We start from the raw sequence: 25,135 nt of genomic DNA, 5'->3' as shown, positions 1-25,135 counted from the left end.
CTTGACAAATTGCATAAATTGCATAATCTCTTTACCCCACTCAATCTAGTAGTGAATTTCAAGCACAGATTCAACTACAAAGACCAGGGAGGTTTTCCAATGCCTCGCAAAGAAGGGCACCTATTGGTAGCAGACTGGGGGGGAAAAAGCAAACATTGAATATCCCTTTGAGCATGGTGAAGTTATTAATTACACGTTGGATGGTGTATCAATACACCCAGGAACTACAAAGATACAGGAGTCCTTCCTAACTCAGTTGCCGGAGAGGAAGGAAACCACTCAGAGATTTCACCAGGACAATAACCTAAAACACAAGGCCAAATCTACACTGAAGTTGCTTATCATGAAGACATTGAATATTCCTGAGTGGCCTAGTTTTGGCTTGAAAATCTATGTCAATACTTGAAAATGGCTGTCTAGCAATGATCAACAACCAACTTGACAGAGCTTAAAGTCTTTTAAAAAGAATAAAAATGGGCAAATATTGTACAATCCAGGTGGGCAAAGCTCTTAGACTTACCCAGAAAGGTCCTTCTACAAAGTATTGACTCAGGGATGTGAATACATAAGTAAATTAGATATTTATGCATTTCATTTTCAATATATATATATTTGCTAAAATTTCTAAAAACATTTTCACTTTCATTAAAATCTATTTAATCCATTTTTGAATTCAGGCTGTAACAACAAGTTGTGGAATAAGTCCAGGGATGGGAATACTTTCTGAAGGTCCTGTAATGTGAGTAGAGGATGAGGAGGAGGATGTGGTTCCCCTCTCCTTCTTTACTCGGAGGGTTGCTGTACGTCTGCTAGGAGATCTGGTCTCAGACACTCTATAGGGCACTGGATGTTCTGTCGGGAAGACAGAAAGGAAACGTTGAGTTCATTTCAAGTACATGTTAGCATGATGGTCAATAAGGAAATGCATGATATACAGCTGATCTCTATTGACATACGGGAGGTCACAAAATACATTTGTGTCAATGTTATTATGGGCCAGTAAGTGGCAGGATTAAAGGTCAGTCTTTAGAATCCTAGGAGCACAGAATTAAATAAAAACACTAGAAATGACACTGGTAAACCTTTAACGTAACTACTGGTCGGCCATCTTGGTCAGGGAAACTGTATAATATTGTATCTCTATGCCTGAGAGGCCGGGAACACCCACCAGTTTCTTCAGGGCGTTCTCCCTGTAGCGGTCGAATGCGTCTTGGTGTATTTGAGGCTGTAGCAGATCCACATCTACATCAGTCTGAGCTCCCGGTCTCCTGCAGTTCTCACAGCGCCAGCCCTGAGGACAGGACACACACACACCATTCACAGCATAGAACAAAACGCCGAGACCACTGACAGTCTCATACATCTGTTGTGTCCTTAAAATTCACTGAAGTCCTCACCTGTAGAATTCAATTTCACTTTGATAGTTCACCACATGGTGCACACTGCATCCAGTTTACCACACGTTCACAACTTTCTCCTGCTCAGCCTCCCCTTTATCTGTGCTTTTCCTTTTACTTCCTGTGTACTACACCACAACATCCTGTGTTCCACTGTATGGAGTTGGTGGTCTTACCTGCTGTCCTCCGTAACAGGTGCAGGTACAGATAGCTCCCAGGTATTCCTTCTGCCACTGGTTGCCCACCTGGTACATCTTCCCCTCGTCATAACACGTCGACTCATCTGTAGAAACAAATAGATCACCATAACAACGGACAGTGCAGTAGGTCTCTGGTAATTCTCTTGCCCTCGTCTCATTATCGTAGCGACCTGAACTTTTACTGTGGATTGGATATTTTCTTTTCACATTGTTCTGTCCAGAAACTATGGTGGAGACGTTACCAGAACGGCTCGGCAGTATTAAAAGGATCCGTGGACTTGGTACACGCTGGTGTGAATTAAAAACAACTTGTCAGCCATTAATTGATCTCTAAGCTAGTAGCGTGAAGTACTTACGTGGCTCGCACTTGAACTCTCCCTTCCCGTTGCCTAAACAAGCACAGCTCATCATGTGACCATTCTCAGCGTGACGATCCCACTTCTCTCCTATGCGGTAGTTGTTCCCGCTGTCATGACACCACTCTGTAGGAGGGAGAAGGTGAAGAGGGGAGATGGGGAAGTAGGAGAGACGACGGGGGAGGGAGAGGGGAGATCTTACTAGTTAAATGAATCCAAAAGAAGGTTTTTTGGAGGACAGATGGCCATGTCTCCTCGACTCCTCCCACTCTGGTGGAGAAAGGAGTCTGATTGGACCCAACATTCTGCGCCTCACAGAGACCAATTGGACAATTCATCCCTCGTTCACACAAACATCAGTCATTTGACCTATGACCTTTAGCATTCAGACATGATGATGGCATGATGTCTCATGGTTTTTGGTATCGTCTGGTTATGGACTGACAATACAAACCCCAGACACAACAAGCTCTATCCCTGGAGCATGTTTTACTATAGTAGAACAACATGCTGCAGGGACTAGCATGGGCAGACCTTAGCCTTTCTATCAAATCATTTTATCCCAGAATAAAATGTGCTTTAAGAATGCTTTAATTGAAGTTCTGTTTTGATTGATTTAGTCATTTTAACAAATGCTATAAAATTAGAGAAAATAAATACTGTAACCATACAATTTAGTATTTTCTTTCCTTTCGGTCATCTGCGTCAGGTCTGCCCATGCTAAGGTAAGATAGAAGGGGGTTTTTGTATTAGAAGCATTATGGGATGCGTTAGAGTCACTCACTGGATGAATCACATCTGAAATGGCCACTGCCCAGCCCCAGACACCTGCACCACAGCTTAAAGCCTGTCTCTGACATACGCTCCCACTCTGCACCCACATCATGGTAGGTGGCTGTGAACGTGTCATAACACACGTCTCTGTTGGAGGGGTGGTGGTCTCCTGGAACTAGAGGGAGAGAGAAGGGACAAAGCATGTTAACAAATAATAAACAATAACTGAATAACAAAGAAAAAACAACAAACAGATGGACAAAGCAAACTATCAACAGATGGGATTTCACCAAAAACTAAAGCACTGATCCCCAAAAACTAAAGAACTGATCCCCAAAAACTAAAGCACTGATCCCCAAAAACTAAAGCACTGATCCCCAAAAACTAAAGAACGGATCCCCAAAAACTAAACTGATCCCCAAAAACTAAAGAACTGATCTCCAAAAACTAAAGAACGGATCCCCAAAAACTAAAGCACGGATCCCCAAAAACTAAAGAACGGATCCCCAAAAACTAAACTGATCCCCAAAAACTAAAGAACTGATCCCCAAAAACTAAAGCACTGATCCCAAAAAACTAAAGAACGGATCCCCAAAAACTAAAGCACTGATCCCCAAAAACTAAAGAACGGATCCCCAAAAACTAAACTGATCCCCAGAAACTAAAGAACGGATCCCCAAAAACTAAACTGATCCCCAAAAACTAAAGCACTGATCCCCAAAAACTAAAGAACGGATCCCCAAAAACTAAAAAACGGATCCCCAAAAACTAAACTGATCCCCAAAAACTAAAGAACTGATCCCCAAAAACTAAAGAACGGATCCCCAAAAACTAAAGAACTGATCCCCAAAAACTAAAGAACTGATCCCCAAAAACTAAAGAACGGATCCCCAAAAACTAAAGAACGGATCCCCAAAAACTAAAGAACGGATCCCCAAAAACTAAACTGATCCCCAAAAACTAAAGAACTGATCCCCAAAAACTAAAGCACTGATCCCCAAAAACTAAAGAACGGATCCCCAAAAACTAAAGAACGGATCCCCAAAAACTAAAGAACGGATCCCCAAAAACTAAAGAACGGATCCCCAAAAACTAAAGAACGGATCCCCAAAAACTAAAGAACGGATCCCCAAAAACTAAACTGATCCCCAAAAACGAAAGAACTGATCCCCAAAAACTAAAGAACTGATCCCCAAAAACTAAAGAACGGATCCCCAAAAACTAAAGAACGGATCCCCAAAAACTAAAGAACTGATCCCCAAAAACTAAACTGATCCCCAAAAACTAAAGAACTGATCCCCAAAAACGAAAGAACTGATCCCCAAAAACTAAAGAACTGATACCCAAAAACTAAAGAACTGATCCCCAAAAACTAAAGAACTGATCCCCAAAAACTAAAGAACGGATCCCCAAAAACTAAAGCACTGATCCCCAAAAACTAAAGAACGGATCCCCAAAAACTAAAGAACGGATCCCCAAAAACTAAAGAACGGATCCCCAAAAACTAAAGAACTGATCCCCCAAAACTAAAGCACTGATCCCCAAAAACTAAAGAACTGATCCCCCAAAACTAAAGCACTGATCCCCAGAAACTAAAGAACTGATCCCCCAAAACTAAAGCACTGATCCCCAAAAACTAAAGAACGGATCCCCAGAAACTAAAGCACTGATCCCCAAAAACTAAAGCACTGATCCCCAAAAACTAAAGAACTGATCCCCCAAAACTAAAGCACTGATCCCCAAAAACTAAAGAACGGATCCCCAAAAACTAAAGCACTGATCCCCAAAAACTAAAGAACGGATCCCCAAAAACTAAAGAACTGATCCCCAAAAACTAAAGAACGGATCCCCAAAAACTAAAGCACTGATCCCCAAAAACTAAAGAACTGATCCCCAAAAACTAAAGAACGGATCCCCAAAAACTAAAGCACTGATCCCCAAAAACTAAAGCACTGATCACCAGCTTCAAAACAATACATTAGAAGGACGCTGGTCAACAACACATAACTCCTGAAAAAGTCTTAATTGAAAAGTGTAATGTTATTCATATTATTATTATTCACTGGAGAGAGTGTAGCATGTTCGTGAGATTATGGCTAATGTAGTCCTACCAGCGTTGCCAGCGGTGACTATCTTCTCCAGGACCTTCTCCCTGCCCTGCCCTCTCATGGCCTCCACAATGACATTATAGGAGGCTCCCGACGTCAACCCGATCAGAGTGGCACTGGTAGAAGTGCCTGGTAATCGCATCTGGTAGAGAGACGGAGATTGTTTAGGGGAATAGCAATACCTGTGGTGTGAGAATCATTCACTATTGACACCATGTATATTGTAAAGAGAATAACCAGGTACGCTAGTACACCTTGCTACAGATCATCTGAATTCAGGTATTCTCACCTGGAACATCTTCTCTTCGAGGTTGGTGATGGGGCTACAGGATACCATGTACTCTGAGCTCTGGGGAACACCCTGCCATGAGATGGTTGTGTGTGTCTGGGCCTCCTGCGGCACCCCAAACCCGGTCTCATTCTCAGGGAACCCAAACGGAAGACCCGATAACGGACCCTCGCTCACCCGGACCAGGGGCACTCTCTGGCCATCGGGGCCTGGGACGGGGATGTAGACCAGGGGTTCACGGTGGTGGATAGCTGGGCCCTGGTTGTCCCTGACGTTGGGGTTGGGGCCCAGGCTCTGGTACTCTGTGTAGATGTGCTGGCCCTGCTGGCCCAGCGTGTCCTGGCCGTTAGTCCCCACCAGCTGGACGTGGTTCTCGTTGAAGTTGGGGTTGGGGTTCAAGTTGGGGTTCCCGTTGGGGTTGAGGGGAAAGTTGGGGTTGGTGTTCCCATTGGGGTTGGTGTTGAAGTTGGGGTTCCCATTGGGGTTGAGGGGAAAGTTGGGGTTAGGGTTGGTGTTGGGGTTCCCGTTGGGGTTGAGGGGAAAGTTGCGGTTAGGGTTGGTGTTGGGGTTGAGGGGAAAGTTGGGGTTAGGGTTGGTGTTGGGGTTCCCGTTGGGGTTGAGGGGAAAGTTGGGGTTAGGGTTGGTGTTGGGGTTCCCGTTGGGGTTGAGGGGAAAGTTGGGGTTAGGGTTGGTGTTGGGGTTCCCGTTGGGGTTGAGGGGAAAGTTGGGGTTAGGGTTGGTGTTCCCATCGGTGTTGGTGTTCCCGTTGGGGTTGAGGGGAAAGTTGGGGTTGGTGTTCCCATTGGGGTTGGTGTTGAAGTTGGGGTTCCCGTTGGGGTTGAGGGGAAAGTTGGGGTTAGGGTTGAGGGGAAAGTTGGGGTTAGGGTTGGTGTTCCCATTGGGGTTGGTGTTGGGGTTCCCGTTGGGGTTGAGGGGAAAGTTGGGGTTAGGGTTGGTGTTCCCATTGGGGTTGGTGTTGGGGTTCCCGTTGGGGTTGAGGGGAAAGTTGGGGTTAGGGTTGGTGTTGAAGTTGGGGTTAGGGTTGGTGTTGAAGTTGGGGTTAGGGTTGGTGTTGGTGTTGAAGTTGGGGTTAGGGTTGGGGTTAGTATTGGGGTTCCCGTTAGGGTTGGTGTTGAAGTTGGGGTTAGGGTTGGTGTTGGGGTTCCCGTTAGGGTTGGGGTTAGTGTTGGGGTTCCCGTTAGGGTTGGTGTTGAAGTTGGGGTTAGGGTTGGTGTTGGGGTTCCCGTTAGGGTTGGGGTTAGTGTTGGGGTTCCCGTTAGGGTTGGTGTTGAAGTTGGGGTTAGGGTTATTGTTGAAGTTGGGGTTGGGGTTCCCGTTGGGGTTCCCGTTAGGGTTGAGGGGAAGGTTGGGGTTCACATTGACGTTATAGTTGGGGTTGCCATTAGGGTTGGGGTTCCCGCTGGGGTTGAGGGGGAGGTTGGGATTGGGGTTGAAGTTAGGGTTGGTGTTAAAAATGGGGTTATGGTTGGCGCTGCCATAGAAGTTGGGGTTCCCATTAGGGTTGGTGTTGGCATTGCTGTTGGGGTTGAAGGGAAAGTTAGGGTTAGGATTGGTGTTGGGGTTGAACTGGTTGGGGTTCCCATTCGGGTTGAGGGGGAGGTTGGGGTTCACGTTGAAGTTCCCATTGGGGTTGGTGTTGGGATTCTCATTGGGGTTGAAGTTAAAGTTAGGGTTGGGGTTACCATTGGGGTTAAACTGGTTGGGGTTACCATTGGGGTTAAACTGGTTGGGGTTACCATTGGGGTTAAACTGGTTGGGGTTCCCATTCGGGTTGGTGTTGGGATTGAACTGGTTGGGGTTCACGTTGAAATTTCCATTTGGGTTGGTGTTGGGGTTCCCATTGGGGTTGAAGTTAGGATTGGGGTTCACGTGGAAGTTGGGGTTACCATTGGGGTTGAACTGGTCGGGGTTGCCGTTTGGGTTGCCGTTATAGTTGGGGTTGGTGTTGGGGGGGTAGTTGGGGTTTCCATTAGGGTTGGTGTTGAAACTAGGGTTGCTGGGGTTAAAGTCGAGGTCGGTGGGGAAGTTGGGGTTAACCTCGTCCTCGGGCACATCCAGGATGTCGGGGCTGGGCCGGTGGGACACAGGGAGCTGGGATGCCAGTTCTAGCAGAGAGACGGGTTAGGAGCAGAGCAAGCAGAGCGTTAGAGACTGGAGAGGAGCTGCAGCGGCTAGGTTCAACCAGCAGGGGGAAAGATTGGGACACTACAGATAGAGTCCTCTGGTCTTTCCTGTTGGATTCAATGGGCAGCTCCTGCAAACTGCAAAGCTTGCCACTAGTGCACATCGTAACTTTTGAAATCATTTAGTTTTGATATTCAAAAGGTCAGAGCCTCATCTTAAAGCAGCTGAGACAATTTTGGTGCTGCCTCAGTATGTATTAATTGCTTGCCTGCAAAAAGCCATTGTTACAACAGGCACATATTCACAGAGTTTCACTGGTTTTGTAATAACTTCTCTTCTTCATCCTCATTTGTTCCATTCAGAAAATGAGGTATCTAACCTCAAGGCTCTTTCCCTGGTCAAATAAAGAGGTATCTGACCTCAAGGCTCTTTCCCTGGTTAAATAAAGAGGTATCTGACCTCAAGGCTCTTTCCCTGGTCAAATAAAGAAGGTATCTGACCTCAAGGCTCTTTCCCTGGTCAAATAAAGAGGTATCTGACCTCAAGGCTCTTTCCCTGGTCAAATAAAGAGGTATCTGACCTCAAGGCTCTTTCCCTGGTCAAATAAAGCAGGTATCTGACCTCAAGGCTCTTTCCCTGGTCAAATAAAGAGGTATCTGACCTCAAGGCTCTTTCCCTGGTCAAATAAAGCAGGTATCTGACCTCAAGGCTCTTTCCCTGGTCAAATAAAGAGGTATCTAACCTCAAGGCTCTTTCCCTGGTCAAATAAAGCAGGTATCTAACCTCAAGGCTCTTTCCCTGGTCAAATAAAGCAGGTATCTAACCTCAAGGCTCTTTCCCTGGTCAAATAAAGCAGGTATCTGACCTCAAGGCTCTTTCCCTGGTTAAATAAAGCAGGTATCTGACCTCAAGGCTCTTTCCCTGGTTAAATAAAGAGGTATCTGACCTCAAGGCTCTTTCCCTGGTCAAATAAAGCAGGTATCTGACCTCAAGGCTCTTTCCCTGGTCAAATAAAGCAGGTATCTGACCTCAAGGCTCTTTCCCTGGTTAAATAAAAAAAGGTTCAATCTTGTTCAGATGGGAAGGTTGTTGTACTTACGAGTTCTAGCCTTGCCCACGAGAGGAGTGCTTCTCAGAGCATTCTGCAGGGTGACGATCTTGATGACGTATTCAGTTCCTGGTTTCAGACCTAAAAAAAGGAGGTGAGGGAGGGAGGGACTTAGTAAAAGAAACAGGCTACAATAGACAGGTTAGCTGACAAGGTCACGAAAAACCGTTGCGCACGTCGAACGGTCGGATAGCTACAACAATGACAAGAAGCTGCCATGCGGGGAATCAGGGTACATTGTCCATTTGAAATGATATGTTTATAAAAACCTGTACCAGTAGGCTGCAACTAAAACATTAAAAAAAAATACACAGTTGAATAATAAATTATACATTCAGTATGAACAGGAAAATAACAAAAGAAAAAGTGGGTATCCCAGCCAACATGTCTTTGCCCCCAACATGTCTCCACCCCTAACCCGTCTCCACCCCCAACCTCCCATCCCATTCCCCCAACATGTCTCCACCCGCAACCTCCCATTCCCATACCAGCTTCATGAGGTAGACTAAGATGGCGCCGACGGAGATGGCAGTATTTCGACTAGCTCTTAGGAAACTTTGCAGTATTTAAAAAAATAAATATATTATTAGCTCAGGAAATGGTTTGTGTCATTACATACAGCCCGCCTGGAAGAACTATTGGATATTAGAGCGGCGGTAACTCACCAGAACTACCAGCATTACGACTTCCCTGGAGCAGATCCTTTGTTTACTCTCCCCAGGCCAACCCAAAACATCGCCGGCGGAGGAGAGGCACTCGAGGCGGCCTAATGGTTCGAATTAGGAGGCGCGGACATCACCCACCGCTTCAGAGTATATTACTCGCTAATATTCAGTCTTTGGATAATAAAGTTGATGAGCTTAGAGAAAGGATTTATTTCCAGAGAGACATCAGGGCCTGTAACATACTTTGTTTCACGGAAACATGGCTCTCTCGGGATAGTTCGTCGCGCAGACAGGAATAAATATCTCTCCGGGAAGCAGAAGGGTGGAGCGGTGTGTTTCATGATTAACGACTCATGGTGTAATTCTAGAAACATACAGGAACTCAAGTCCTTTCGCTCACCCGACCTAGAAAACCTCAAATGCCGACCATATTATCTCCCAAGAGAATTCTCCTCCGTCATCGCCACTGCCGTTTACATCCCACCTCAAGCCGTTACCTCGACGGCCCTCAAAGAACTTCACTGGACATTATGCAAACTGGAAACCACATATCCTGAGGCTGCATTTATTGTAGCTGGGGATTTTAACAAAGCACATCTGAGGACTAGGCTGCCGAAGTTCTATCAGCATATCGACTGTACTACTCGCGCTGCTAAGACTCTCGACCATTGCTATTCAAACTTCCGGAATGCTTACAAGACCATCTCCCGCCCTCCTTTCGGCAAATCTGACCACGACTCCATCTTGCTCCTCCCGTCCTTTAGGCAGAAATTCAAACAGGAAGGACCCGTGCTTCGAACTATTCAACGCTGGTCTGACCAATCGGAATCCACGCTTCAGTATTGTTTTGATCACGTGGACTGGGATATGTTCCGGGTAGCTTGCGAAAATAATCTAGACGCATACACGGATACGGTGACTGAGTTCATAAGGAAGTGTATAGGAGAGGTTGTACCAACTGTGACTATTAACACCTACCCTAACCAGAAACCGTGGATAGATGTCAGCATTTTCGCGAAACTGAAAGCGCGAACCACCGCATTTAACCATGGCAAGGTGACTGATAATATGGCAGAATACAAACAGTGTAGTTGTTCACTCCACAAGGCAATCAAGCAAGCTAAACATCAGTATAGAGATAAAGTGGAGTCGCAATTCAACGGCTCAGACACGAGACGTATGTGGCAGCGACTACAGACAATTATGGACTACAAAAGGAAAACCAGCCAAGTTGCTGAGACCGACATCTTACTTCCGGACAGACTAAACACATTCTTCGCACGCTTTGAGGATAACACAGTTCCACCGACGCGGCCCGCTACCATGGACTGTGGGCTCTACTTCTACGTGGCCGACGTGAGTAAAACATTTAAACGTGTTAACCCTCGCAGGGCTGCCGACCTAGACAGCATCCTAAGCCGCGTCTTCAGAGCATGCGCAGACCAGCTGGCTGGTGTGTTTACGGGCATATTTAATCTCTCCCTATCCTAGTCTGCTGTCCCCACATGCTTCAAGATGGCCATCATTGTTCCTGTACCCAAGAAGGCAAAAGGGAGCTGAACGTAATGACTATCGCCCTGTAGCACTCATCTCTGTCATCATGAAGTGCTTTGAGAGACTAGTCAAGGATCATATCACCTCTACCTTACCTGACACCCTAGACCCACTTCAATTTGCTTACCGCCCCAATAGATCCACAGACGATGCAATCACCATCACACTGCACACTGCCCTATCCCATCTAGACAAGAGGAATACCTATGTAGGAATGGTGTTCATTGACTACAGCTCAGTATTCAACACCATAGAACCCTCCAAGCTCATCATCAAGCTGGAGGCCCTGGGTCTCAACCCCTCCCTGTGCAACTGGGTCCTGGACTTCATGGCGGGCCACCCCCAGGTGGTAAGGTTAGGTAACAACACATCCGCAACGCTGATCCTCAACACAGGGGGCCCCACAAAGGTGCGCGCTCAGTCCCCTCCTGTACTCCCTGTTCACCCATGACTGCGTCACCCAACTCAATCATCAAGTTTGCAGACAACACAACAGTAGTAGGCTTGATTACCAACGATGACGAGACAGCCTACAGGGAGGGAGGTGAAGGCTCTGGGAGTATGGTGCCAGGAAAATAACCTCTCACTCAACGTCAACAAAACAAAGGAGATGATCGTGGACTTCAGGAAACAGCAGAGGGTGCACCCCCCCTGTCCACATTGACGGGACAGTACTGGAGAAGGTGGAAAGATCCTTGGCGTACACATCACTGACAAACTGAAATTGACCACAGACAGTATGGTGAAGAAGGTGTCTTGTCACGGAAAACCCTCAAACTTTTACAGATGCACAATTGAAAGCATCCTGTCGGGCTGTATCACCGCCTGGTACGGCAACTGCACCGCCCGCAATTGCAAGACTCTCCAGAGGGTGGTGCGGTCTGCCCAACGCATTACCGGGGGCAAACTACCCGCCCTCCAAGACACCTACAGCACCTGATGTCACAGGAAGGCCAAAAAGATTATCAAGGACTTCAACCATCCGAGCCACTGTCTGTTCACCCCGCTATCATCCAGAAGGCGAGGTCAGTACAGGTGCATCAAAGCAGGGACCGAGAGACTGAAAAACAGCTTCTATCTCAAGACCATCAGACTGTTAAACAGCCATCACTAGCACATTAGAGGCTGCTGCCTATAGGCATAGACTAGAAATCACTGGCCACTAAGGAATGGAACACTAGTTACTTTAATAAGGTTTACATATCTGGCATTACTCATCTCATATGTATATTCTGTATTCGTTACTATTCTACTGTATCTTAGTCCGTTCCGCTCTGACATGGCTCGTCCTTATGTATAAAGTCTTAATTCATTCCTACTTAGATTTGTGTGTATATGTTGTGTAATTTGTTTGATAATACTGCACTGTCGGAGCTAGAAGCACAAGAAGCATTTCCCTACACCCGCAATAACATCTGCTAATCACGTGTATGTGTTATCTAAAATATATATCTATTACTAAATATTTAAAATGGGAAACGGTTGGGATTTAATAAGTAGAGATGGAGTCCCTCCATCGGGGTCTTGAGAGGCAGTCGGACTGATTTGGTTAGATTCATGGTTAGATTCATGGTTAGATTCATGGTTAGATTCATTTTATAACTTGAGATGGAGCTGAATTAATCTATGATCTTCAAAATGGAGGGATTGAGATACATTCGTCTCGATAGAGATATCGTCGGAGTATAATGAGACGACTTGATCCGTAGAATTGAGAGATATCGATGTTATTTATTTCGATTGCCCGGGCCAGGAGCAACTCATTGTATCTTAATATGTAATATATGTTCGGTATATGTAATATATGTAATTAATATGATAAAAATGTCTTATTATGATGCGTTTTGACTCTTATCACGTCTATGCTAATATAGCAACAAAACAAAAAATGCTAGCTAGCTAACCAACTACTGTAAAGATGTATTTGAGAGACAATAAGAGCTCATTGTGCAAATATCTATATTTCAATAAACACTAGGAGAGGAAAAATAGTTTACATGTTTTTACAATGAGCACATGAGCACCTAAGTTGAAATGTTTTAGGAGCACAATGAAATTTAGGAGCACGAAGAAAAATATTTGAGGTAACAAGCCATTTTGTTTGTAGTAATGGTCCAAGCATAACGGTCATGAATCTGCGCTCGGCGTATTCTCCATGGCATTCAGGGGCTGCGGTACCAGTGAGGTAATCATTACAACAGTCATCTGGGTGATACTGGGACGCTTAAAATAAATCCTGCTAAGCCCTCAGACAAACCATCAAACAGGCAAAGCATCAATATGGGACTAAGATCGAATCCTACTACACAGGCTCTGACATTTATCTGATGTGGCAGGGCTTGCAAACTATCACGGATTACAAAAGGGAAACCCAGCGACGTGCTGCCCAGTGACACAAGCCTACCAGATGAGCTAAATGCCTTCTATGCACGCGTCGAGACAAGCAACACTAAACCATGCATGAGAGCACCAGCTGTTCCGGACGACTGTGTGATCATGCTCTCCATAGCCGATGTGAGTAAGACCTTTAAACAAGTTAACATTCACAAAGCTGCAGGGCCAGACGGATTAACAGGACGCGTACGCAGAGCATGAGCTGGCCAGCTGGCAAGTGTCTTCACTGACATTTTCAACCTCTACCTGACCTCGTCTGTAATATCAACATGTTTTAAGCAAACCACCATTGTCCCTGTGCCCAAGAACACCAAGGTAACCTACCTAAATGACTATCGCCCCGTAGCACTTAGATCTGTAGCAATGAAGTGCTTTGAAAGGCTGGTCATGGCTCATATCAACACCATTGTCCCAGAAACCCTAGATCCACTCCAATTCGCATACTGCCCCAACAGATCCACAGATGACGCAATCTCTATTGCACTCCACACTGCCCTTTCTCACTTGGAAAAAAGGAACAGAATGTGAGAATGTTGCTCATTGACTACAGCTCAGCGTTCAACACCATAGTGCCCACGAAGCTCATCACTAAGCTAAGGAACCTGGGACTAAACGCCTCCCTCTGCAACTGGATCCTGGACTTCCTGACGGGCCTCCCCCAGCTAAGTGCTAGAGGGTAGTGCGCCCAGTACATCACTGGGGCCAAGCTTCCTGCCATCCAAGACCTCTATACCAGGTGGTGTCAGAGGAAGGCCCTAAAAATGTGTCAATGACTCCAGCCACCCAAGCCACAGACTGTTCTCTTTGCTACCACACGGCAAGCGGTACCAATGTCCAAAGTCTGGAACCAACAGGACCCTGAACCGCTTCGACCCCCAAGCCATAAGACTGCTAAACAAGACTGCTAAATATCTAATCAAATGGCTATCCGGACTACCTGCATTGACCCTTTTTTTGAACTAACTCTTGCACCGACTCTACGCACACACACACACATACTTGCACTTACACACCAACAAAACACATACACACACACACATACTTGCACTTACACACCAACAAAACACACACACACACACATACTTGCACTTACACACCAACAAAACACATACACACACACATACTTGCACTTACACACCAACAAAACACATACACACACACATACTTGCACTTACACACCAACAAAACACATACACACACACATACTTGCACTTACACACCAACAAAACACACACACACACACACACACACATACTTGCACTTACACACCAACAAAACACATACACACACACATACTTGCACTTACACACCAACAAAACACACACACACACACACACAGACAGACTTTCACCACATACGCTGCTGCTACATCAATTATCTATCCTGTTGCCTCGTCACCTTACACCTACCTATATGTACATACCTACCTCAATTACCTGGTACTTCCTGTATATAGCCATGTTATTACCTGGTACTTCCTGTATATAGCCATGTTATTACCTGGTACCCCTGCACAGCCATTCGGTACTGGTACTTCCTGTATATAGCCATGTTATTACCTGGTACTTCCTGTTTATAGCCATGTTATTACTTGGTACCCCTGCACAGCCATTCGGTACTGGTACTTCCTGTATATAGCCATGTTATTACCTGGTACTTCTTGTATATAGCCATGTTATTACTTGGTACCCCTGCACAGCCATTCGGTACTGGTACTTCCTGTATATAGCCATGTTATTACCTGGTACCCCTGCACAGCCATTCGGTACTGGTACTTCCTGTATATAGCCATGTTATTACCTGGTACTTCCTGTTTATAGCCATGTTATTACTTGGTACCCCTAAACAGCCATTCGGTACTGGTACTTCCTGTATATAGCCATGTTATTACCTGGTACCCCTAAACAGCCATTCGGTACTGGTACTTCCTGTATATAGCCATGTTATTACCTGGTACTTCCTGTATATAGCCATGTTATTACCTGGTACTTCCTGTTTATACCCATGTTATTACCTGGTACCCCTGCACAGCCATTCGGTACTGGTACTTCCTGTATATAGCCATGTTATTACCTGGTACTTCCTGTATATAGCCATGTTATTACCTGGTACTTCCTGTTTATAGCCATGTTATTACCTGGTACCCCTGCACAGCCATTCGGTACTGGTACTTCCTGTATATAGCCATGTTATTACCTGGTACTTCCTGTTTATACCCATGTTATTACTTGGTTCCCCTGCACAGCCATTCGGTACTGGTACTTCCTGTATATAGCCATGTTATTACCTGGTACTTCCTGTATATAGCCATGTTATTACCTGGTACTTCCTGTATATACCCATGTTATTACTTGGTTCCCCTGCACAGCCATTCGGTACTGGTACTTCCTGTATATAGCCATGTTATTACCTGGTACTTCCTGTATATAGCCATGTTATTACCTGGTACCCCTGCACAGCCATTCGGTACTGGTACTTCCTGTATATAGCCATGTTATTACCTGGTACTTCCTGTATATAGCCATGTTATTACCTGGTACCCCTGCACAGCCATTCGGTACTGGTACTTCCTGTATATAGCCATGTTATTACCTGGTACTTCCTGTATATAGCCATGTTATTACCTGGTACCCCTGCACAGCCATTCGGTACTGGTACTTCCTGTATATAGCCATGTTATTACCTGGTACTTCCTGTTTATACCCATGTTATTACTTGGTTCCCCTGCACAGCCATTCGGTACTGGTACTTCCTGTATATAGCCATGTTATTTTTACTCATTATTGTAAGGAAGCATTTCACTGTTAAGTCTACACATGTTGTCTAAGAAGCACGGACACTTTTACTGACAGTTGTGGCTACTTCGCCTTATGTATTGTTGTCTCTACCTTCTTTGTTGTCTCTACCTTCTTTGTGCTGTTGTCTTTGCCCAATAATGTTTGTGCTGCTACCATGTTGTGGTCATGTTGTGTTGCTACCATGCTGTGTTGTTGTCTTAGGTCTCTCTTTATGTAGTGGTGTCTCTCTTGTCATGATGTGTGTTTTGTCCTATATTTTATTGTTAATCCCAGCCCCCGTCCCCGCAGGAGGCCTTTTGGTAGGCCGTCGTTATAAATAAGAATTTGTTCTTAACTGACTTGCCTAGTTCATTTAAAAAAAAGGTTAAATAAAAAATAAATACATTTGACAAATACAATTCAAATTCCAGGTTGCACAGCAAAACACTTTAGGAGCATTTGAAATGGTAAAATGGTTGCACTGTAGAGCCCTGCAATCCATTGAATTTAAGCCGACCCTCGCCCGTTTCCACGGTTGCACACGCGTCGGTTTGCTAAAACAAGCCACCCGGAACTTTTCACACTATTATGTTGAGCCAAACTGTTCCGGTATTTTCTATTTAAGGAAACTTCCCAGCCACTGAGGTGTATGGATCCGTAACCCGACAGGTTCAGCTTGATTCGACTCGGTGCACACTTAAAACAAAAAAAGGTCCAGTATGTAGCTATGTGGGCCGACCTGCACCAAATTCACATAGAAATATGAGTTATAGATATGTCATTCTCATTGAAAGCAAGTCTGATAAGCGGGTAGAATCGGTTCTATGTGCACTATTTCTACGCTTCCCCATTCTTAAAGTTTTGCTTTTGGGATCTGAAAGAGGAGGAGAGCCCCTACCAGTGATGATGGCTTGGCTGCGGGAAGCGGTGGGTCGTGGGGTGAGTTCTCGGGGGATGCCCCCCGCCTCCTCGTAGGTGACGTAATACCCGGTGACCCCGGCACTACGGGACCCCTCCCAGGTAAAGGAGATGCTGCTAGGGGTCAGAGAGGTGAACCGGATGTTGGTGGGGGGAGACACCACAGGCTTAGCTGAAGGAGAGAAACAGACAGGGAGACAAAATCAGTTCTATGGACAGAAACTACAGTTGAAAAATACACTGGCTGAACCGGCTAAAATCTGCCACATTTACAGAAATGTTGGATTTATGTCATGTCAAATAACCCTAATAAATGTATGTATGTTTCATGTTTCATGAGATGAAATAAGAGATCCCAGAAATGTTCCATACGCACAAAAAGCTTATTTCTCAACAAAACAAAATTGCAAAAATGTGTTTACATCCCTGTTAGTGAGCATTTCTCCTTTGCCTAGAAAATCCATCCACCTGACAGGTGTGGCATATCAAGAATGATTAATGATTAAACAGCATGATCATTACACAGGTGCACCTTGTGCTGGGGGACAATAAAAGGCCACTCTAAAATGTGCAGTTTTGTCACACAAAACAATGCCACAGATGTCTCAAGTTGAGTGTGCATGCAATTGGCGGTAGTGGAGAGAGAGAGGGAGAGGGGACGGTAGTGGAGAGAGAGAGGGAGAGGGGACGGTAGTGGAGAGAGAGGGAGAGGGGACGGTAGTGTAGAGAGAGAGGGAGAGGGGACGGTAGTGTAGAGAGAGAGGGAGAGGGGACGGTAGTGTATAGAGAGAGAGGGAGAGGGGACGGTAGTGGAGAGAGAGAGGGAGAGGGGACGGTACTGTATAGAGAGAGAGGGAGAGGGGACGGTAGTGGAGAGAGAGAGGGAGAGGGAGGTAGTGTAGAGAGAGAGGGAGAGGGGACGGTAGTGGAGAGAGAGAGGGAGAGGGGACGGTAGTGGAGAGAGAGAGGGAGAGGGAGGTAGTGTAGAGAGAGAGGGAGAGGGGACGGTAGTGGAGAGAGAGAGGGAGAGGGAGGTAGTGTATAGAGAGAGGGAGAGGGGACGGTAGTGTAGAGAGAGAGGGAGAGGGGACGGTAGTGTAGAGAGAGAGGGAGAGGGGACGGTAGTGGAGAGAGAGAGGGAGAGGGGACGGTAGTGGAGAGAGAGAGGGAGAGGGGACGGTAGTGTAGAGAGAGAGGGAGAGGGGACGGTAGTGGAGAGAGAGAGGGAGAGGGGACGGTACTGTATAGAGAGAGGGAGAGGGGACGGTACTGTAGAGAGAGAGGGAGAGGGGACGGTAGTGTAGAGAGAGAGGGAGAGGGGACGGTAGTGTAGAGAGAGAGGGAGAGGGGACGGTAGTGGAGAGAGAGGGAGAGGGGACAGTAGTGTATAGAGAGAGGGAGAGGGGACGGTAGTGTAGAGAGAGGGAGAGGGGATGGTAGTGTAGAGAGAGGGGGAGAGGGGACTGTAGTGTAGAGAGAGAGGGAGAGGGGATGGTAGTGTAGGGAGAGAGGGAGAGGGGACGGTAGTGTAGAGAGAGGGAGAGGGGACAGTAGTGGAGAGAGAGAGGGAGAGGGGACGGTAGTGGAGAGAGAGGGAGAGGGGACGGTAGTGTATAGAGAGAGGGAGAGGGGACGGTAGTGGAGAGAGAGGGAGAGGGAGGTAGTGTAGAGAGAGGGGGAGAAGGGACGGTAGTGGAGAGAGAGAGGGAGAGGGGACGGTAGTGGAGAGAGAGGGAGAGGGGACGATAGTGGAGAGAGAGAGGGAGAGGGGACGGTAGTGGAGAGAGAGAGGGAGAGGGGACGGTAGTGGAGAGAGAGAGGGAGGTAGTGTATAGAGAGAGGGAGAGGGGACGGTAGTGTATAGAGAGAGGGAGAGGGGTCGGTACTGTAGAGAGAGAGGGAGAGGGGACGGTAGTGTAGAGAGAGAGGGAGAGGGGACGGTAGTGTAGAGAGAGAGTGGGGACGGTAGTGTAGAGAGAGGGGGAGAGGGGACGGTAGTGTAGAGAGAGAGGGAGAGGGGACGGTAGTGGAGAGAGAGAGGGAGAGGGAGGTAGTGTAGAGAGAGAGGGAGAGGGGACGGTAGTGTAGAGAGAGAGGGAGAGGGGACGGTAGTGTAGAGAGAGAGGGAGAGGGGACGGTAGTGGAGAGAGAGAGGGAGAGGGGACGGTAGTGGAGAGAGAGAGGGAGAGGGGACGGTAGTGGAGAGAGAGAGGGAGAGGGGACGGTAGTGTAGAGAGAGAGGGAGAGGGGACGGTAGTGGAGAGAGAGAGGGAGAGGGGACGGTACTGTATAGAGAGAGGGAGAGGGGACGGTACTGTAGAGAGAGAGGGAGAGGGGACGGTAGTGTAGAGAGAGAGGGAGAGGGGACGGTAGTGTAGAGAGAGAGGGAGAGGGGACGGTAGTGTAGAGAGAGGGAGAGGGGACGGTAGTGTAGAGAGAGGGGAGAGGGGACTGTAGTGTAGAGAGAGAGGGAGAGGGGACGGTAGTGTAGGGAGAGATGGAGAGGGGACGGTAGTGTAGAGAGAGGGAGAGGGGACAGTAGTGGAGAGAGAGAGGGAGAGGGGACGGTAGTGGAGAGAGAGGGAGAGGGGACGGTAGTGTATAGAGAGAGGGAGAGGGGACGGTAGTGGAGAGAGAGGGAGAGGGAGGTAGTGTAGAGAGAGGGGGAGAAGGGACGGTAGTGGAGAGAGAGAGGGAGAGGGGACGGTAGTGGAGAGAGAGGGAGAGGGGACGATAGTGGAGAGAGAGAGGGAGAGGGGACGGTAGTGGAGAGAGAGAGGGAGAGGGGACGGTAGTGGAGAGAGAGAGTGGGGACGGTAGTGTAGAGAGAGGGGGAGAGGGAGGTAGTGGAGAGAGAGAGGGAGAGGGGACGGTAGTGTATAGAGAGAGGGAGAGGGGACGGTAGTGTAGAGAGAGAGGGAGAGGGGACGGTATTGTAGAGAGAGAGTGGGGACGGTAGTGTAGAGAGAGGGGGAGAGGGAGGTAGTGGAGAGAGAGAGGGAGAGGGGACTGTAGTGGAGAGAGAGAGGGAGAGGGAGGTAGTGTAGAGAGAGAGGGAGGTAGTGGAGAGAGAGAGGGAGGTAGTGGAGAGAGGACGGTAGTGGAGAGAGAGAGGGAGAGGGGACTGTAGTGGAGAGAGAGAGGGAGAGGGGACGGTAGTGGAGAGAGAGAGGGAGGTAGTGGAGAGAGAGCGGTAGTGGAGAGGGGACGGTAGTGGAGAGAGAGAGGGAGAGGGGACGGTAGTGGAGAGAGAGAGGGAGAGGGGACGGTACTGTATAGAGAGGGAGAGGGGACGGTAGTGTAGAGAGAGAGGGAGAGGGGACGGTAGTGTAGAGAGAGAGGGAGAGGGGACGGTAGTGTATAGAGAGAGGGAGAGGGGACGGTACTGTAGAGAGAGAGGGAGAGGGGACGGTAGTGTATAGAGAGAGGGAGAGGGGACGGTAGTGTATAGAGAGAGGGAGAGGGGACGGTAGTGTAGAGAGAGGGGGAGAGGGAGGTAGTGGAGAGAGAGATGGAGAGGGGACTGTAGTGGAGAGAGAGAGGGAGGTAGTGGAGAGAGAGAGGGAGGTAGTGGAGAGAGAGAGGGAGGTAGTGGAGAGGGGACGGTCGTGGAGAGAGAGAGGGAGGTAGTGGAGACGGGACAGTAGTGGAGAGGGGACGGTAGTGGAGAGAGAGGGAGAGGGGACGGTAGTGGAGAGAGAGAGGGAGAGGGGACGGTAGTGTAGAGAGAGAGGGAGAGGGGACGGTAGTGGAGAGAGAGAGGGAGAGGGGACGGTACTGTATAGAGAGAGGGAGAGGGGACGGTACTGTAGAGAGAGAGGGAGAGGGGACGGTAGTGTAGAGAGAGAGGGAGAGGGGACGGTAGTGTAGAGAGAGAGGGAGAGGGGACGGTAGTGTAGAGAGCGGGAGAGGGGACGGTAGTGTAGAGAGAGAGGGAGAGGGGACGGTAGTGGAGAGAGAGGGAGAGGGGACGATAGTGGAGAGAGAGAGGGAGAGGGGACGGTAGTGGAGAGAGAGGGAGAGGGGACGATAGTGGAGAGAGAGGGAGAGGGGACGATAGTGGAGAGAGAGAGGGAGAGGGGACGGTAGTGGAGAGAGAGAGGGAGAGGGGACGGTAGTGGAGAGAGAGAGTGGGGACGGTAGTGTAGAGAGAGGGGGAGAGGGAGGTAGTGGAGAGAGAGAGGGAGAGGGGACGGTAGTGTATAGAGAGAGGGAGAGGGGACGGTAGTGTAGAGAGAGAGGGAGAGGGGACGGTATTGTAGAGAGAGAGTGGGGACGGTAGTGTAGAGAGAGGGGGAGAGGGAGGTAGTGGAGAGAGAGGGAGAGGGGACTGTAGTGGAGAGAGAGAGGGAGAGGGGACTGTAGTGTAGAGAGAGAGGGAGAGGGGATGGTAGTGTAGGGAGAGAGGGAGAGGGGACGGTAGTGTAGAGAGAGGGAGAGGGGACAGTAGTGGAGAGAGAGAGGGAGAGGGGACGGTAGTGGAGAGAGAGGGAGAGGGGACGGTAGTGTATAGAGAGAGGGAGAGGGGACGGTAGTGGAGAGAGAGGGAGAGGGAGGTAGTGTAGAGAGAGGGGGAGAAGGGACGGTAGTGGAGAGAGAGAGGGAGAGGGGACGGTAGTGGAGAGAGAGGGAGAGGGGACGATAGTGGAGAGAGAGAGGGAGAGGGGACGGTAGTGGAGAGAGAGAGGGAGAGGGGACGGTAGTGGAGAGAGAGAGGGAGGTAGTGTATAGAGAGAGGGAGAGGGGACGGTAGTGTATAGAGAGAGGGAGAGGGGTCGGTACTGTAGAGAGAGAGGGAGAGGGGACGGTAGTGTAGAGAGAGAGTGGGGACGGTAGTGTAGAGAGAGGGGGAGAGGGGACGGTAGTGTAGAGAGAGAGGGAGAGGGGACGGTAGTGTAGAGAGAGAGTGGGGACGGTAGTGTAGAGAGAGGGGGAGAGGGGACGGTAGTGTAGAGAGAGAGGGAGAGGGGACGGTAGTGGAGAGAGAGAGGGAGAGGGAGGTAGTGTAGAGAGAGAGGGAGAGGGGACGGTAGTGTAGAGAGAGAGGGAGAGGGGACGGTAGTGTAGAGAGAGAGGGAGAGGGGACGGTAGTGGAGAGAGAGAGGGAGAGGGGACGGTAGTGGAGAGAGAGAGGGAGAGGGGACGGTAGTGGAGAGAGAGAGGGAGAGGGGACGGTAGTGTATAGAGAGAGGGAGAGGGGACGGTACTGTAGAGAGAGAGGGAGAGGGGACGGTAGTGTATAGAGAGAGGGAGAGGGGACGGTAGTGTATAGAGAGAGGGAGAGGGGACGGTAGTGTAGAGAGAGGGGGAGAGGGAGGTAGTGGAGAGAGAGATGGAGAGGGGACTGTAGTGGAGAGAGAGAGGGAGGTAGTGGAGAGAGAGAGGGAGGTAGTGGAGAGAGAGAGGGAGGTAGTGGAGAGGGGACGGTAGTGGAGAGAGAGAGGGAGAGGGGACTGTAGTGGAGAGAGAGAGGGAGAGGGGACGGTAGTGGAGAGAGAGAGGGAGGTAGTGGAGAGAGAGCGGTAGTGGAGAGGGGACGGTAGTGGAGAGAGAGAGGGAGAGGGGACGGTAGTGGAGAGAGAGAGGGAGAGGGGACGGTACTGTATAGAGAGGGAGAGGGGACGGTAGTGTAGAGAGAGAGGGAGAGGGGACGGTAGTGTAGAGAGAGAGGGAGAGGGGACGGTAGTGTATAGAGAGAGGGAGAGGGGACGGTACTGTAGAGAGAGAGGGAGAGGGGACGGTAGTGTATAGAGAGAGGGAGAGGGGACGGTAGTGTATAGAGAGAGGGAGAGGGGACGGTAGTGTAGAGAGAGGGGGAGAGGGAGGTAGTGGAGAGAGAGATGGAGAGGGGACTGTAGTGGAGAGAGAGAGGGAGGTAGTGGAGAGAGAGAGGGAGGTAGTGGAGAGAGAGAGGGAGGTAGTGGAGAGGGGACGGTCGTGGAGAGAGAGAGGGAGGTAGTGGAGACGGGACAGTAGTGGAGAGGGGACGGTAGTGGAGAGAGAGGGAGAGGGGACGGTAGTGGAGAGAGAGAGGGAGAGGGGACGGTAGTGTAGAGAGAGAGGGAGAGGGGACGGTAGTGGAGAGAGAGAGGGAGAGGGGACGGTACTGTATAGAGAGAGGGAGAGGGGACGGTACTGTAGAGAGAGAGGGAGAGGGGACGGTAGTGTAGAGAGAGAGGGAGAGGGGACGGTAGTGTAGAGAGAGAGGGAGAGGGGACGGTAGTGTAGAGAGCGGGAGAGGGGACGGTAGTGTAGAGAGAGGGGGAGAGGGGACTGTAGTGTAGAGAGAGAGGGAGAGGGGACGGTAGTGTAGGGAGAGAGGGAGAGGGGACGGTAGTGTAGAGAGAGGGAGAGGGGACAGTAGTGGAGAGAGAGAGGGAGAGGGGACGGTAGTGGAGAGAGAGGGAGAGGGGACGGTAGTGTATAGAGAGAGGGAGAGGGGACGGTAGTGGAGAGAGAGGGAGAGGGAGGTAGTGTAGAGAGAGGGGGAGAAGGGACGGTAGTGGAGAGAGAGAGGGAGAGGGGACGGTAGTGGAGAGAGAGGGAGAGGGGACGATAGTGGAGAGAGAGAGGGAGAGGGGACGGTAGTGGAGAGAGAGAGGGAGAGGGGACGGTAGTGGAGAGAGAGAGTGGGGACGGTAGTGTAGAGAGAGGGGGAGAGGGAGGTAGTGGAGAGAGAGAGGGAGAGGGGACGGTAGTGTATAGAGAGAGGGAGAGGGGACGGTAGTGTAGAGAGAGAGGGAGAGGGGACGGTATTGTAGAGAGAGAGTGGGGACGGTAGTGTAGAGAGAGGGGGAGAGGGAGGTAGTGGAGAGAGAGGGAGAGGGGACTGTAGTGGAGAGAGAGAGGGAGAGGGGACTGTAGTGTAGAGAGAGAGGGAGAGGGGATGGTAGTGTAGGGAGAGAGGGAGAGGGGACGGTAGTGTAGAGAGAGGGAGAGGGGACAGTAGTGGAGAGAGAGAGGGAGAGGGGACGGTAGTGGAGAGAGAGGGAGAGGGGACGGTAGTGTATAGAGAGAGGGAGAGGGGACGGTAGTGGAGAGAGAGGGAGAGGGAGGTAGTGTAGAGAGAGGGGGAGAAGGGACGGTAGTGGAGAGAGAGAGGGAGAGGGGACGGTAGTGGAGAGAGAGGGAGAGGGGACGATAGTGGAGAGAGAGAGGGAGAGGGGACGGTAGTGGAGAGAGAGAGGGAGAGGGGACGGTAGTGGAGAGAGAGAGGGAGGTAGTGTATAGAGAGAGGGAGAGGGGACGGTAGTGTATAGAGAGAGGGAGAGGGGTCGGTACTGTAGAGAGAGAGGGAGAGGGGACGGTAGTGTAGAGAGAGAGTGGGGACGGTAGTGTAGAGAGAGGGGGAGAGGGGACGGTAGTGTAGAGAGAGAGGGAGAGGGGACGGTAGTGTAGAGAGAGAGTGGGGACGGTAGTGTAGAGAGAGGGGGAGAGGGGACGGTAGTGTAGAGAGAGAGGGAGAGGGGACGGTAGTGGAGAGAGAGAGGGAGAGGGAGGTAGTGTAGAGAGAGAGGGAGAGGGGACGGTAGTGTAGAGAGAGAGGGAGAGGGGACGGTAGTGTAGAGAGAGAGGGAGAGGGGACGGTAGTGGAGAGAGAGAGGGAGAGGGGACGGTAGTGGAGAGAGAGAGGGAGAGGGGACGGTAGTGGAGAGAGAGAGGGAGAGGGGACGGTAGTGTAGAGAGAGAGGGAGAGGGGACGGTAGTGGAGAGAGAGAGGGAGAGGGGACGGTACTGTATAGAGAGAGGGAGAGGGGACGGTACTGTAGAGAGAGAGGGAGAGGGGACGGTAGTGTAGAGAGAGAGGGAGAGGGGACGGTAGTGTAGAGAGAGAGGGAGAGGGGACGGTAGTGTAGAGAGAGGGAGAGGGGACGGTAGTGTAGAGAGAGGGGGAGAGGGGACTGTAGTGTAGAGAGAGAGGGAGAGGGGACGGTAGTGTAGGGAGAGATGGAGAGGGGACGGTAGTGTAGAGAGAGGGAGAGGGGACAGTAGTGGAGAGAGAGAGGGAGAGGGGACGGTAGTGGAGAGAGAGGGAGAGGGGACGGTAGTGTATAGAGAGAGGGAGAGGGGACGGTAGTGGAGAGAGAGGGAGAGGGAGGTAGTGTAGAGAGAGGGGGAGAAGGGACGGTAGTGGAGAGAGAGAGGGAGAGGGGACGGTAGTGGAGAGAGAGGGAGAGGGGACGATAGTGGAGAGAGAGAGGGAGAGGGGACGGTAGTGGAGAGAGAGAGGGAGAGGGGACGGTAGTGGAGAGAGAGAGTGGGGACGGTAGTGTAGAGAGAGGGGGAGAGGGAGGTAGTGGAGAGAGAGAGGGAGAGGGGACGGTAGTGTATAGAGAGAGGGAGAGGGGACGGTAGTGTAGAGAGAGAGGGAGAGGGGACGGTATTGTAGAGAGAGAGTGGGGACGGTAGTGTAGAGAGAGGGGGAGAGGGAGGTAGTGGAGAGAGAGAGG

The 25,135-nt window shown here is 49.6% G+C and overlaps 1 protein-coding gene across 1 annotated transcript in view; it reads right to left on the bottom strand.

The window, feature by feature from the left end:
* Positions 1–667: 667 nt before the first annotated feature.
* Positions 668–25,135, bottom strand: part of fn1a (fibronectin 1a) — a 94,281-nt gene continuing 69,813 nt past the window's right edge. The window contains exons 38-47 of the mRNA XM_039014382.1: positions 16,666–16,857; positions 8,369–8,458; positions 7,187–7,250; positions 5,125–5,515; positions 4,839–4,977; positions 2,738–2,902; positions 1,954–2,079; positions 1,574–1,680; positions 1,169–1,291; positions 668–852 (exon numbers count right to left, since the gene is read on the bottom strand). Coding sequence (XP_038870310.1) covers positions 784–852; positions 1,169–1,291; positions 1,574–1,680; positions 1,954–2,079; positions 2,738–2,902; positions 4,839–4,977; positions 5,125–5,515; positions 7,187–7,250; positions 8,369–8,458; positions 16,666–16,857 — 1,466 coding nt within the window. The 3' untranslated portion in view covers positions 668–783. The remainder of the gene's footprint in view (positions 853–1,168; positions 1,292–1,573; positions 1,681–1,953; positions 2,080–2,737; positions 2,903–4,838; positions 4,978–5,124; positions 5,516–7,186; positions 7,251–8,368; positions 8,459–16,665; positions 16,858–25,135) is intronic.

This window comes from Salvelinus namaycush, chromosome 19, assembly GCF_016432855.1.
Source record: "Salvelinus namaycush isolate Seneca chromosome 19, SaNama_1.0, whole genome shotgun sequence".
Classification (NCBI taxonomy): domain Eukaryota; kingdom Metazoa; phylum Chordata; class Actinopteri; order Salmoniformes; family Salmonidae; genus Salvelinus; species Salvelinus namaycush.
The sequence above is the reverse complement of the archived record's forward strand: the minus strand, read 5'-3'. Positions and strand labels throughout refer to the sequence as shown.